A 15,219-nucleotide genomic window follows, 5' to 3' on the forward strand; every position below is an offset into this window, starting at 1 on the left:
TTTGGTCTTGTTTTAAAATGTTCAATTTAATTAAATGTGTATACACCACTTTTAATTTGAATATTTTTACCAATAATTGAATAAGGCATTCCACTAGATAATCTTTTATGCAGAATGAAAATGTACACAGAATATTGTAAATGGAAATACAGTTGTTAATAATTAAAACATTAAAAAGGTTTATTACTGTCCCAAAAGATTTATCAGAAGCAGATCATTTCCCAACCTGTTTTGTGTTTTCTTGTAAGGCCAAAGGAGGTGTTAATTTAGCACAATGTTAAGGTTCTGAGAAGAATATATGTGGAAAGTAAAATACTCGAAAACCATTATCCTAACCATGAGCAAAATGTATGCAATACATACTATATTCTTAACAGAGGGAAAAACAGAATGACACCCACTTAGACAAAAGCAGTGTTCATTCAGTTCCATTGTTTATTCATAGTAATACTTTCCAAGGCAAGAAAACAAAACAGTAAGATAAAAAGTATTGATCTTTAAAAAGTACAATCAAATTTGTAGCCTCCAAATCACCTTTTCACTCTGAATGTTCAGTGGTAGTATTAAATATTTACAGTTTAAACAATATCTTGGCCTTGCATGAGTTGATCAAGAGCAGTTTTCATCTTGACAACACTGTCTTCTAAAAAAGCCTTGCTCGAGAGTTCAATACATCAAGTATTATTCGTGCAATACCTAATGTACCTCTGCACCTAAAAAAAACCCTCTTGGCGTTATCTTGCAGATTCTTTCAGGATCCTCAAGAGCTGCTCTGCAAAATCAGATAAGAGGTGTAATGGTCTGATCTCCTGTACAGAGACCTTTTGTTTAAAAAACCTCAAACTTTGTTTTTTATTATGTGCCAGGAACATCCACCACAAACAGGACTGCAAAGGGGAAAGGTATCAAGGATGTAGGTGACCTCAAATCTGAAATGCATCAAGCCATTTACTTCTTACTCAGGCTGTGAGCCAAGAGAACCTGCAAGAAGAGAGCTAGGGCTCAGGCTCTTTCCAGTAAAACTGCAAGCTCACAGCTGTCTGGCAAGATACAGTGTTCACTGTCACAGTTGAGGATGTCCTAGTCATTTCCCTCTAATCATTCCCCAGCCGCAAACACCAACATTTAAGAACTTCCATATAAGGAAGGAATTATGGTTAATGTGCCACTAACATCTAAACTCTGTGGCCCAACCCATAATCCCATTTGCATGGCATTGAGGCACTCCAACATGTTAAAGTTTGATGTCTTGTAACTGATAAATAGCTTGGTTACACTACAAAGGGACTCAAATTTCAGTGTAAAAATCACCCCTGCTGACAAGATTCAAACCACACGTCACAGGTACAATCTTTAAGATTTCGTCAGCTTGGAAAAGTTCACTGATTATTTTAGTTACGAAAACATGCATGTGTGTATATATGTCTGTGGGTGTGTGTTATGTTGGAAAAATTGTTTGTAAACATTTAATTTTCTGATAAGTATTGTCTTGAAAGCTATGAAGCTGCATTAAGCATACCAATTCCAATTCTCAGAAAAAAAAGAAAGTTCTTTCCAATTTCGATCACATTTGTACTGTTTAATCATCCAGATCATCATTGCTCAGGAAAGGAGCACTGTTGGAAATTCTCGCTGGTTTATGCAGCTTGCACTTTTCACTAGCCAGAAGTGACAAACAATGAAGGAGGCATGTACATTTTTTTAGTCTTAAACGATTGATTCTTCCTGTAGATTTTATGGCTCAACTCATCTCTTAAGGCAAAACTCTGGCATAATTCAGTCCAATCTTTTCCAGTGAAGCACTGCTTCTTAGTTTGTGATAAGTCATACCTTCTAAACTCCTAAGTTACATTGTCCTTGTGTTACTACAGATACACTGGTTTACTTAATAAATTATTTACAAATATACAAATGCAGACAGCAGAAAGCTCTTCTTGGTTTTTTTCAAGATGCATACATTAGAAGAAGGTTTCTCTGCACAGGGGGCATGTCGATTTGTTACTTGAAGTGAACCACTTGTACTGCAAGGCAAAAGAAAAGCGTTATTAATGATTATTTTTTTACACCGAGTAAATATCCTGATTGTGTTTGCTTCAATAGGTCTGACATGCTAGAGGTGATACAACCTCTACTTTAACCAGAGAGATGATACTGTAAACAAAATCTTCCTGTGGTGCTGGATAAGTAACTTGACCTACCCAAATCAATAAAGTCAATAAAACCCATTACTTGTACTTCTAGCAGCTGACTCTAGCATGTCTGCTTAAAAATAACAAAAACAATAGTATATATTTTTTAGAATTCTAATATTCTAACTTTTATCAATCAAATTTGCCATCAAAACTATCTCTGTATTTCTATCCTATCACTTGAGTGAAATAATCACAACTATTTCAACTTTAGAAACTTAGCACTGTGATGCTTTTCAGTGGTCTTAAATACCAGTGGCCAATGAAGGTAATATTCCCCTTCAGTTATGTAAAGACAAGATAGTCCTTATCATTCACACTGCACTATGAAAATGAGTGCCTAACTGATGTAGAAAAGCAAGCCAGACTAGACTTCACTATACTTCACCTGCATAACTAATGGTATCAGAACATGTCCAGAGCTGACAAGCAAGGTGGTATTGAATATATTTTACAAACTTTCCTTTGACAGCTGTTTTCATTGCTTCTGACCTGTATACATGCACTGGTGTCAACCGATATAATTTGACCAGTTTCAAAACACACTTGATAGGCAATTAATGAAAATGTTCAAAACTGATCAATACAAGTATGTTATACTTTACAAGTAAATTGTTTTCAGGGTCACTGCCTGGCAAAAAAGTATATTATTTTGAGCAAGAGCATTCTGACATATGCTTACTACAATACTTACAACAGTACAAAGCAAATGGTAGTTAATTTTCCATTTAAAAAATGTACTTAGAATCCAGGATAGTAATTTTGGAGACTATGAAAAAGTATTTAGAAAATGTTATTTGAAAAGTGAAGCCTCAATGAGTGTATACTGCAAAGTACTAATTGGATCTGACGAAGATGGTATATCTGGAATAAGAGACCTATGTTTGTTGCTGCACCTGGAGTTCAGGGCTCTGCCATTGAGTTTGAACATAGAGCACCTTTGTCTCTGTGTTTGCCCCTGTCTTTCGCTTAGCTGGTTCTCTGGCACCTGCCTTGTCTCCCAACTGTGTCGACTTTGACCCTGGCTTTTAACTTGGACTGGACCTTAACTTATCTCCTGGGTGGTGCGTTGGCTGTGTGGCTAAGGATCTATCCCTGTGGCTGGAAAGTTGCCGGTTCGTATCCTCCAGCCGTCAGAGGAATCCTACTACGTAGGGCCCCTGAGCAAGGCCCTTAACCCAACTGCTCTAGGGGCGCCGTATAAATGGCGGACCCTGCGCTCTGACCCCAAGCTTCTCGCCCTGTCTGTGTGTTTCATGGAGAGCAAGTTGTGGTATGCGAAAAGACAAATTCCTAATACAAGAAATTGTACAGTGTATGGCCATTAAAGTGATCTTATCTTAAATCCCCTAGTGCTTCGTTACAGTGTCTCCCTGGTAACAACCTTTGCTAATTTGGATTTTGGATTTTGACCCTTGACTGTTTGCCTGCATCACACTCTGGTACCCCAGATAGCCACAGCACCTGCTTGCATGCGTGGCTACTTGGCTCTCCAGTCTGCAAACATCCTGCTCCTCATTCCGAGAAAGTGCATATCCCGCTCCCTCTAGATTCAGTAACATGTAGCTCTTTTCATTCAGCAGGTGGGGCTCTCTAACTCTCCTGGATTGCGCTCCAAGTCAAACCCCGGTTGTGCAACATTACAATGCCATGACGACACACAGTAAATACAAAAAATGGAATAGCTCAATCTTTTAGTACCATATGGTTTCCAACAATCTAAGAAGATGATTGTTAGAACAGCATTTCTTACCAGACATGCGGAATGGAATTTCTTCTTGCAAGTTCTGCAGGCCTTCTTCGGAAGAGAATAATTGGAGCCATGGATAACGGAAAAGCAGATCATGCAGTCTTCCACTCCTTCAAAGCGCTTGTCGACATTGTTCTTCCAGAGTGCGAGGCCTTCCATGATGCTGCCGTTCTGAAGGCCACAGAGAAAACAACACAGCAGGTTATCTACAGCCAGCAGCAATATCACCCTGCAACTCACAACTGACAACCCACTGAAGTTTAACAGGTGTGAGCATGGTCAGTACCTGGATGGGAGATGACCTGGGAAAAACAAAGGTTTCTCCTGGAAGAGGTGTTAGTGAGGCCAGGAGGGGGCGCTCACCCTGAGTGATCTGTGTGGGCCCTAATACCCCAGTATAGTGATGGGGACACTCTACTGTAAAAAGACACCGTCCTTTGGATGAAACGTAAAACCAAGGTCCTGACTCTTTGGTCATTAAAAATCCCAGGGTGGTTCTCGAAAAGACTAGGGGTGTTACCCTAACATCCTAGCCAAATTTTCCATTGGCCTTCACCAATCATGGCTTCCTAATAATCTCCATCTATGAATTAGCTTAATCTCTCTGTTCTACTCCCCACTGGTAGATGATGTGTGGTGAGTGTACTGGAGCACTTTGGCTGCTGTCGCATCATTCAGGTGGGGCTGCACACCAGTGGTGGTGAAGGGGGTCCCCATTATCTGTAATGTGCTTTGAGTGGAGTTTCCAGAAAAGTGCTATTAAATGTTAAGAATTATTATTATTTATTATCTTGGCTCTCAATGGCTCCTCTGGCATTAACATCACTTAGGGGAAGTTCTTATGAAGCATTACATGCTTGGTGAATTCAGTTTTATTTCTCCTTTTTCTTTTTTAGTCAAGCCAACCTGATTTTCCAATTGCTGTTCTCACTCTTTCTGCAGCTTGTATTATACCATATCCCTTACATGATCCAGGAAAGTGTGAACTTTACTGAGGCAAATGATAGCCAGTTCCATACTCCTGGATTCATGAGTTTGGCATCATCGATTAGGCTATAAATTGGCAAGACAAAAAATCTATATATTTATTATAGACAATAGGAAAGCATGGAATACTAGAATTGGTTATTTTTAAATGGTCTCGAAAAAATGAAAAGATAAAATGCTATACAAAATATATAATAACTCAACGTTATTACATCCATTTTCTTATCCAATACAGGGTTGCAGGGGGAGCTGGAGCCTAACCTGATGGGTGCAAGGCAGCCTGGACCAAGCCGAATCCTGCATTCTTTACTCCATTCTTAACCCCATCTAACCAAAATTACTGAATTGCCTGTTGCCTCCCACCACACTAAGTGTACCTGATGGGTGAGGTAAGTACTGAGCTGGAGCATCCAGTTGCGCCACTGTTGAACAGCAACCCCGACTCTCCTCCCGCTTTCCACCGATATAGAGCCCAGCGGATAGTTGGGCGGCAACTGGATCACCAGCTCGATGAAAATGTCATCCACTGAGTAGGTCGCGATCACTTCTCGGGTGGCAGAGCGTGCCTTTACCTGATACAGAGAAAACAAAGGTACACACCCATACCAGAATGCCTTTTGACAGGGTTCTACTTTTTTCAAGTACTTTTGATTCCAAATTTTCTTCAAACATGCTGCATTAGCACATATTTTCATTTATTATATTTATGGCTCAGATCATGTACTGTATTTATTGAATGATTTATTTAATCTTGAGGATTTTTTTTGCCACTAAATGTGTCTCATTGAGTGAAGATCAGCACAGTTTGTAAGTGAAAATGTATGTATTATGATGTTTTTCACATTCCCATTTTATCTGTGCAGTTTAAAATTAGTTATTTGGGAAGCATAATTAACAAACTGCATTCACGTATTGGAAATTAAAGCATAAGAAATGCTTTAATTAAATACAAATAAATACAAAAATAACCTGACTGAAAAAAATATCTGACTGACCTGACATTCCCAAATGGAGAAGAATCTGTCATGTCTCCACCTAATCTGCTGTGAACTGGGCCTTTACTAATACTAATACTTTGTATAGCTCTTTTTTAAGCCAAAGGATCTAAAAGCATTTCAAGTACAGATGGGGTCCCATTTCATCTGCCACTGAAGTGATCAAACTTGATAGACCACAGCCATCACACCACACCTAGACAGTTTACTGCAAACCCACTGCACAACAGGTTAAAGAAGTCAGAAACTAGCTTCACTAGTTTAATTAAGAGGAAACTTTAGGGGTAAAAGATAATGCAATTAGACGTACATTAATAATCTTCTGAATTGCTACAATTTCTCTGCTTTGTTCCATAAAATCATTTAAAAATCTAAGCTAACTACTTCAAATTACAGAAAACACAAAAAATTACAATTAGTGAAACTCTGCCAGAAACCCGTGCAAGGCAAATAAAGAGGGTTAGAGCATAGGAGTGCAATTAATGAGCATTAAAAAATAATTTGTCTTTAATTAACTGCCTGAGCCTTAGTAATAAGGGAATGTTGATTAAGTGATATGTTAAATGATTATTCACCACCTCTTGTTTTTATTGAACAATCATTCTTCCTAGTAATTGGCAGCTGAGATGTTTCAGTAATTCACACGTCCTCAGCAGTTAATTCTGCAACTGTTTGGCACAAACACTTTACAAGGCAAAATAAAACTGAAAAGTAACCTTTCTATTACCAAAACTTACTGTCATGCTCTCAAATGTTTGCGTGCTTGTGTGCACGGATGTAATCTCCTGGGAGGACAGCACGCTGCTCACATATTTGCTGGTAAATTTATCGACGGTGTTGAAGATGCGCTTCTCCTGACCATTCCACCAAAGCCGGACCATTGCTGGCAGGTCTTTCAATGTGCTGTAGTAGACGGAGCATGCCAGGTGGGGAATCTCCCACTTCAAGCCATCTGATTCTGGAAGCAAGGCATGACGTTACTGCAACCGGATGTCTATTAACCCAGTGTACTGAGAGGGCTTTGGATTTTAATGCTTCAACCATGAACTCCAATCAAAAGTTTCCATTTTTCATTTTTCACATAAAAGCTTGCACACAAAATTGTAATTGTTTCGTCTGACCTCTACGCCCGTGTGGATTAGCGAACCATTCTCGCCACAATGGTCCTGAAATTACCCAAGTGAACAAAGACAAACAACCTCTCCAAAACTGAGGACTCCTGGAGGCTCTTTCCACGGCGAAGCAAAATGAACTGCTAAATGGGTAAATGTGCTCTTCTATCACTAGGTTCCTGAGACGCCTAGCCAGAGACAGGAGACACTTAGATTAGATGAGGATTCACTTGCCAGCATCACTGCATGCTTTTCTGAAAGTATTCAGACTATTTTGGCTTTATCATGGGAGATTCCTAAACTGCCAGTTTTGTTTTATCAGATGAACCACTCAGGAATGCCCTGAACTAGATCTGCCACTACTGCGATTGTCAAACTTACCTCTAACAGACAGGAGGAGGCTCTCTGTGAAGAAGGTCCTGCTGTCCTTGTTCCCTGGCTCTACCGCCTGGCTCAGATACACTGGGTTCTCCGGCATCAAGCGGAACAGATGGAAGAGCAGCTTGTTCAGAGATTTGCTTTTCCGCAAATAGAGAGAATACTGCACCCTCAACTGAAGAAAGCAGAAGAGCACGGTCAGCTTAAAAGATAAAACCTTGTAGTCTAGCTGTAAAGAGGATTTCAATTAAGAATTTTAAATGTCTTTAGGTTTTAAGATTTTGTCACAAAATGTTTAGATTTGTATGCTATTTCACATGGATAATTAAGTTTTAAAAGCATTTTCCTGACTCAAAGAGACTGTTTATGACTCAAATAATTATAATTATAGATGACAGATGAACATTAAAGTTGCCAATAGATACCATGGATTTGGAGCTGGGCAGTAATCAAGTGCAGCAATTAGAATGAATAGATTTAAACAAATTTAAATAAAAGTTACCACCCTTCGGAAAACTGTCACCAGCACAAAAGCTCAGCTACACAATACATGAAAGACTGGTAGGAAGCCAGTAAAAGTTCCAAGCAAATTAAGCATCACAAGATCTTTCGTTTGTTAAACAGAAGACTGGAATTCTTATTTACAATGCATTTCATTTTACTTAATGTTCAAACACCCTGTGTGAGGCTTACACCACTGCAACATCTTGTTTGTTTAAAAGTGTCATTCCACAATCTTGACTGTTCTAGTTGCTGTGGAGCCACACTAAAGGACATAATTGGAATCTTGATACATGGGATATATTTCAAGACAATTTATGATGGTAGACACACTTTTAGAACTCTAGTTGATTTACTGATAGACCTGTCAGGCGTCTTGTGAAATAAAACAAGAACTGTTGCTCTTCAAAGAATCTCTATGAAAACAGCTCACAAAAAAGCCAGCTGCTCAAAATAAAGAATGCTACACCATATATAAAATGTTCTGTGCAAAGAAATACCATAATGGGCAGGAAAGAGCTTCTGGTAGACAATTAATAAACAGCCAGTGTCTTGGGAGTGATCATATGCACCATGAGTACACCACAGTTGATGGTATGACTTCCAATGGTATGACTTCCAAAGGGTTAGGGCAAGTTTTTCTTACACATTTTTCTAATTTGAACATAATTCTGATTTGCCTTAACATTTTTAGTGGTATCTGTTATTCATTTATACATTTTATGAAGTGCTAATATCTATGCAGATATACCGTAGTTGGGGTGCATTCACCTGATCTAAAGTCCCACTGGCGCTGTCCAGAATGTTGCCTTTGCAAAATTATCACTAGAAAAAGGTTTCTGGCCTTATGATTTTATCAACACATCAAAACACAACATTCTTGATTTTATATAATTGTTAAATCAACAAAATCAACAATTATGAACAGAGAGATAATACACATTAACTTTTGTATTTTGTCTTTTTAATCAATGAGAAGATTATATAGATGTTTGGTGGATTTAAAGTCTAAGACTTTCATATTTTGTTTTTATACTCAATATTATTTATAGTTTGGAGAGCTTTGAGAAGCCACTCAAAAAGGCATTATTATTAATAATAAATATTCATGCTTGTGTAAATTGATTTGATAAACAACATTGTCATCATGCAGTGCAGGAAAACACTTTCTAAAGGGATAAAATGACTAAAATGAATAAAATTAATCTTTCTTATGTAACATGTCGAAAAAGACAAGTCATCAGTTTTGACTAGAATCTAATATTCCCCGATATGTTCAGCTCTTTTTTGGAAAAAAAAAAAAGTGTTGAAAGCTTACATGAGAGGAAGAAGCTTTGAAGAAAGTCAGAACCAACTTCCAGGTCAGCAGATACCCCAATATACAACAATACTCGTCACTTAAGCTCTGGACAACTGCAAATTCTCCGACCTGGACACCCCCAAGAATGTTATCTAGCAGTTCTTCAGTCGCAGCAAACACTGACATTAGAGCAGCAGGTGGTGACCTACATTTATGAAACAAAGATTAAAAGCATAATGATACATGACATATCATAGTAAGGTAATAAAAATAGCCTCATTAACTAAGAATTCTAGAAGCCATTCAGTGTATACTACATGAGAACATATATTCAAAACTACTCTAAAATATCTAATACCGAGGTGGTCAACTCTGGTCCTATAGGGCTGGTGTGTATGCAGGTTATTAAGAGTGAAACTCGTCCCATCAAGCCAATAATGAGCTGAACCTGTTAAGAGGTGAGTTGGAATGAAAACCTGCAGACAAACAGGCCTGCAGGACCAGGATTCGATATGCCTAGTGTACTCTTCCATCAACTAACTAATTCAGGGTCGCTGGGGAGCTGGAGCCTATCCTGGCAAGCAAAGGACGCAAGAAAGGCAAGCACTCTGGACAGGACACCAGTCTATGGCAGAGCACACATAGACACACTCACACAAGAGCCTATTTTCCTAGAAGCCAATTAACCTACCACCATGTCTTTGAACTGTGGGAGGAAACCAAGCACCTGAAGGAAACCCACCCACATGGACACAGGGAGAACAAAAAAACTCCAAACAGATAGCACCCCAGGAACTGAACCCAGTGCCCCAGTGCTGCGAGGCAGAACTGCTAACCACTGAGCCACCATGACCCCCCCGCCAAAATTAGTAAAGCCGTATTGAGACTGTGCTGGGGTGTTGTAGGTTAAAGACACTTACAAAGATGGCTCTTCGCCCTCGTCATCCTCAGACCTGGCACTGTCACTCTCACTGTCAAACTCTGGAAGCTGAGGCATCACCCTTGAGAGAAAAAAAACACATGCTGAGTAAAACGCATGTTAGTAAACTTTTTAAATTTCCAATTACAAAACGGAAAGAAATATAATTTATCTGTCATTTGTATCACAATTATTAGCATCAATAGATTTATTGTAATGATTAATACACTTGTACAGATTCTATGGCAGGCATGACTTTTCATTATTACTAATGAAGCAATTACCTGTGTCACAAAAAAACTGAATCTTTAAAAGTAACTTGCTGGGTTCATGTGTGACTGGAGGTTAAGAAATCACATTGAGTGGATGTAATATCAGATAGGAGATTTTAAAAGCACCACTGCCATTTTCAAATGTTATCTTATTTACTAAAAAAACAAAACTCCTGAACAGCACGACAATATGACTGTATTAGTTTCCAATTAAAGAAGAGATAATTGTTTCACACACACGCAAACTTTCAGCTTACTTGTTCAACATCTGGAAGACTGTGATCTGGACAGGCCTGGCTTTAAACAGCAGGAGTGGGGCAAGAGTGTTAAGTAAAGTCTGTAATTTATCTGGCAGGTTTGTTCTCTGTCCTGCTATAAACCTGGGAGGCAGTTTATTTTGGATCAGTTGCTGAACTGGAATATAACTCAGGGCATCGCCTAAAGCCTTCAGTACAGGAAGAGGGAAGAGGGGATCATCTGGTTCAGTAAACTCTTCTGTGGAGAGAGAGAACAAGAGATTAGTTCATTTTTATAACACATGTAGATTAAACTAAAACTGAGGTGATAACGCCACACATCTATTATTCCGAAACTGACTGCTATCACTGTATACAATAGCCAAATTTAACGTTATATATGCTGTATATTACTGTTTTTAATAGTACTGATATCAATAAGATCTTTTGAAACTGATCCAGCTGCAAACACAATGCCTTTGCAAAAGTACTATTCAAAAATGTAATAATCAAACTGAAGATTCTTATTAGTGAAGGATGTTGAATGTCAGAAAAATCTGCAAAAAATATCAAAAATGTGAAAGTTACTGATTACATATGTATTCAGACCCCTAACTTAATACCTGGGTGGAAACATTTTTGACAGTAATTCCTACTGTCAGTAGTTTGGAAAGGTCTCTACCAACTTTGCACAGCTGATAGCTGAGGAACTACAATAGTCAAGCCTCACCATACACTGTTTTTAGGATTCAGGCCAGGAGTTTGACTGGGCCACTCAAGGATATTCACTCTCTTCTTCTCTAACCCCACCAGTGTGGCTTTGGTCTAGTGCTTCAGGTTATTTTTCTGCTGAAATCTAGATTCGCCTATAGTAATATTTCTAATGATGGACTTCACTGTAATCGAAGGAAAAAAAAAAACTTTATTCTGATCTGTGCGGTGATCTGTGTTCAAAAGCTCCTTGATCTTCATGGTTCCTGTAACTGCCTCAAGCTGTGCTGTTCACTTATCACATTTACCAAAATAAAGTATATCACAAAGGCATTATTTTACTTGGCTTTAGAACTATTGGTTACACCAGCATTAGGTGAAACCAAAACATCACAATAGTGCAAAGTGTCGGATAACAGGCTTGCAAATGATTTTTCATAATTTGACAATTTGAAAATGCTTTTGTGCAGTACTTTCCATCACTGTTGAATTGTAACCCTAGTTTCTCTATTCCTATTAAAAAGCTTGAAAGTGTCTCACACTTTCATTCTACACATAGTTTCAGTATTCAAGAAGTAAAACTGGAGGCTAAGAAAGAGATTGAGCAAAAGAAGGACTGTGCTCACCTGTGATCTTTACCAGCAACGGTAGAAGCAGGCTATGCACCCCCTCAGCAAAGAACTCCTCCCATTCGCTCATCAGGTTAACTGGGAGGAGCTCCACCATAGCTGCAGGGGGAGCGGTGAAAAATTCACTCAGAGCCACAATTAAGTCACATGTCTGGCACACAAACAGCTGTACCCAAGGATTCCAATACAGTGAAGTGTTCTCACTTGCAGTCTAAAAGAGAGGAAGGGAAGCAATCATCATTGGGGCAACACTTTTTTTGCAACATTAGTAAAAGCCTGTAATAAATTTGTTGGAACACATTGCCAGGACTTTAATCCTTGCAAGGATTAGCTGAACTGAAAAACAAAGTACTTATTAGACTTTTCTGGAGGCTTTCAAAATATTGATAAGGACTCATAATTTCAACCAAAAGTGCTACTCAAAAATCACTACAATCAAAATAAAATTAGACAGAGAATCTGTGTGAAATCATTACAATTCTGCAATACTGAATAAACTGTGGGTGGCACAGTTGTTAGCATTGCTGCCTTGCAGCTTTGGGGCCCTGGGTTCAGTTCTAGACCTGGGCTGCTATCTGCACGTTTGTATGTTCTCCCTGTGTTCATGTGGGTTTCCTCTAGGTGCTCCAGGTCAGTTTCCTCCCACAGTACAAAGACATTCTGTTAGGTTAATTGGCTTCTGAGAAAATTGACCCTAGATGTGTGTGCGCGTGTTTTTGTTTGTGTGTGTGCGCTGAAATGAACTGGCATCCCATCAAAAGTGTACCCTGCCTTGCGCCAGTTGCTTGCTGAATTGGAAGAAACAGTTAGAAAATGGATGCATAGTTTCTGAAAAACACTCACTTTAAAATCCTTGTGACCCAGGAGGAGTGGCAATATTTGCAAAAACAAGGTTAAAAGAGTCTTACAATAGATCTTACAATATCGTTTGCTTGTTTGTCTGCCTATACCATAGGTGGTTTAAAGGGAAGGTAAAACACATTATAAAAAGCGTGTTTCTGATGATTTACTCAGGATAATGAACTTCATGGTCAATCATTAGAACTATTATAAAGGATAGAGATTCAACACATCCAAAATACACAGGCAAGGGAGAGAAAAAACAAGGAAAAAAGACAAAGAAACAGAGAAGACAAAGAGAGGAAAGAGAAGGAATATCACCACCACCCTCCTCTTTGAGCTTGAGCAATGCAAGAGGACCATTTCCTGACTTCTTCATGACTGGAATATAAAGCATGAGGTCTAACTTAGTTTAGGAAATTTTGGTTTCCTTTATTGTGTAATACTCAGGACTTCTATCCTATTTTATTTTGGAGCGGTGGATCCGTGGCTAAGGATCTGTGCCTGTGGCTGGAAGGTTGCCGGTTCAAATCCCTCGGCTGGCAGAGGAATCCTACTCCGTTGGGCTCCTGAGCAAGGCCCTTAACCCCAACTGCTCCAGGGGTGCTGTACAATGGCTGACCCTGCGCTTTGACCCCAAGCTTATCTCCCTGTCTGTTAGTCTCATGGAGAGCAAGCTGGAGTTTGTGAAAAGACAAATTCCTAATGCAAGAAATTGTATGTGGCTAATAAAGTGATCTGATCTGATTTTAGTGCTCCATTTTTAAAACAGGAATTGATTCCCATTCAGTTTGGGGCATCAATGTTGGAGGAAGTAACATTTAATTATGTTTAGGATCCATTTCTTAAAAATGCAGATTACTCTATTTGTATAGGCCTTCTGACATACTGTAGATTTGTACATCTATGTTATAATACTTCAGTTATTTCCTGGCCCTGCTAACTTGTAATAATATTATTTATAATGTATATATAAAGTATAAATGGTATAGCGATTAGCACTGCAGCCTCACAGCTCTTGGGTCCTGGGTTCGCTTTTGGTTTGAGGTGCTATCTGTGTGGAGGATGAATGTTCTACTGGGTTGCATGGGTTTTCTCTGGGTGCTCTGCTTTTCTTCCCCCTCCCTAAGACATATCCTAACAGCTAACTCTAAATTCTCCGTGTGTGTGCTGTGAGAGACAGATAACCCAGTCCTGCCTTATGCCCTATACTTCCAGGTTGCTATGACCAAGATCATGCATATATTTATATTAACTTATTTTATGATCTTAACTTGATTTTAAACTTCTTTGCATTTAGTACAAACACTTTTATTAACCTATTTCTCACCAGAAACAACAACTTTTATTGTTTAAAAACAATATATAAACTGAAATTGCAAAAATTAATGATCAGTTGAGTCTGTTTAAAAAAAACACAGGCAAAACCTCCAGTTTCACCTTTCCTTTTAACATATAAAATGCACCACAAATGATTTTTTTCAAAGAAACTAAAGAATGTGAAATAACCACTATCAGAGAGAGTTTTATATCCCAGTCTTTCATAATAAAATTTGAATAACCACTTCTCCATGAGAACATTTTCAACAAGCCCTGACAGTGAAAATACAAGTGAAAATTGAAATGAACTGACATAACCTTACCTCCAGCCAAGCTAGCATTGAGCAGAGGATAAAATCCCACTGAGAATCTTTCAGAAAAGATGGAGAGTGACTTGACAGCCAACACAGGAAGCGAATCATTTCTACATTGAGAGCCAAGAGTTCTGGAGAAGCCTCCTTTAGGTCACTTGAACACAAGAAGGAAAATCAGATGACAAAGCATGTCTTTAACATTAGCTTGTAAACTGAGATGTAGTTAGTAAAAGGGAGCTGAACACTTTTGATTACATATAATTAAGTGAAACATCCTACAATTTCTATGGAGAGAAAAAAAATGAAAACATATACTGCTGTGCAAAAATCTTAGCTATTGTAGAAACAATCAGGAGTCACAATGTATGTACATTAAGAACATCATCAATTTACTCAATAATTAACTCAAAGCTTTCAGAAGAATTTTCTGCTATTATAGCAGGTTTATTAACACTGCTTAGCTTGGGTGAGAAGAAAAATCTTGTCATTTAAATACAATAACTCACATGAGTCAGTCTTCAAAAACCTTATCACAGCTAATAAGATGTGTTTGAGTAACTAATCCATCACTTTTACTTATTAAATCTACCTGCTGAGTCTTCTTCGTCCTTCTGTTCCACAATACATATTAAAAAAGGTGAATTTAGGTTTTTTATGCTGCAAATTACAGATCTATCAGGATGAACTATTAGGTTAAAACAAAATAGCTGAAATTTGTGTTTTTCATTACCAAACATTTTCTACACTTACCAGGGAAACACATTTG

The 15,219-nt window shown here is 38.4% G+C and overlaps 1 protein-coding gene across 2 annotated transcripts in view; it reads right to left on the minus strand.

Moving 5' to 3' along the window:
* Positions 1–417: 417 nt before the first annotated feature.
* ltn1 (listerin E3 ubiquitin protein ligase 1) overlaps positions 418–15,219 on the minus strand; it is a 31,967-nt gene continuing 17,165 nt past the window's right edge. The window contains exons 21-30 of one of the 2 annotated variants that reach the window (XM_006628199.3): positions 14,463–14,607; positions 11,977–12,190; positions 10,661–10,898; positions 10,133–10,213; positions 9,231–9,417; positions 7,415–7,586; positions 6,659–6,879; positions 5,304–5,498; positions 3,943–4,110; positions 418–2,021 (exon numbers count right to left, since the gene is read on the minus strand). In XM_006628199.3, the coding sequence (XP_006628262.2) occupies positions 1,959–2,021; positions 3,943–4,110; positions 5,304–5,498; positions 6,659–6,879; positions 7,415–7,586; positions 9,231–9,417; positions 10,133–10,213; positions 10,661–10,898; positions 11,977–12,190; positions 14,463–14,607 (1,684 nt within the window). In that variant the 3' untranslated portion in view covers positions 418–1,958. The other variant, XM_015342000.2, reaches the window with a different exon arrangement.

This window comes from Lepisosteus oculatus, chromosome 5 (genome assembly GCF_040954835.1).
Source record: "Lepisosteus oculatus isolate fLepOcu1 chromosome 5, fLepOcu1.hap2, whole genome shotgun sequence".
Lineage (NCBI taxonomy): Eukaryota > Metazoa > Chordata > Actinopteri > Semionotiformes > Lepisosteidae > Lepisosteus > Lepisosteus oculatus.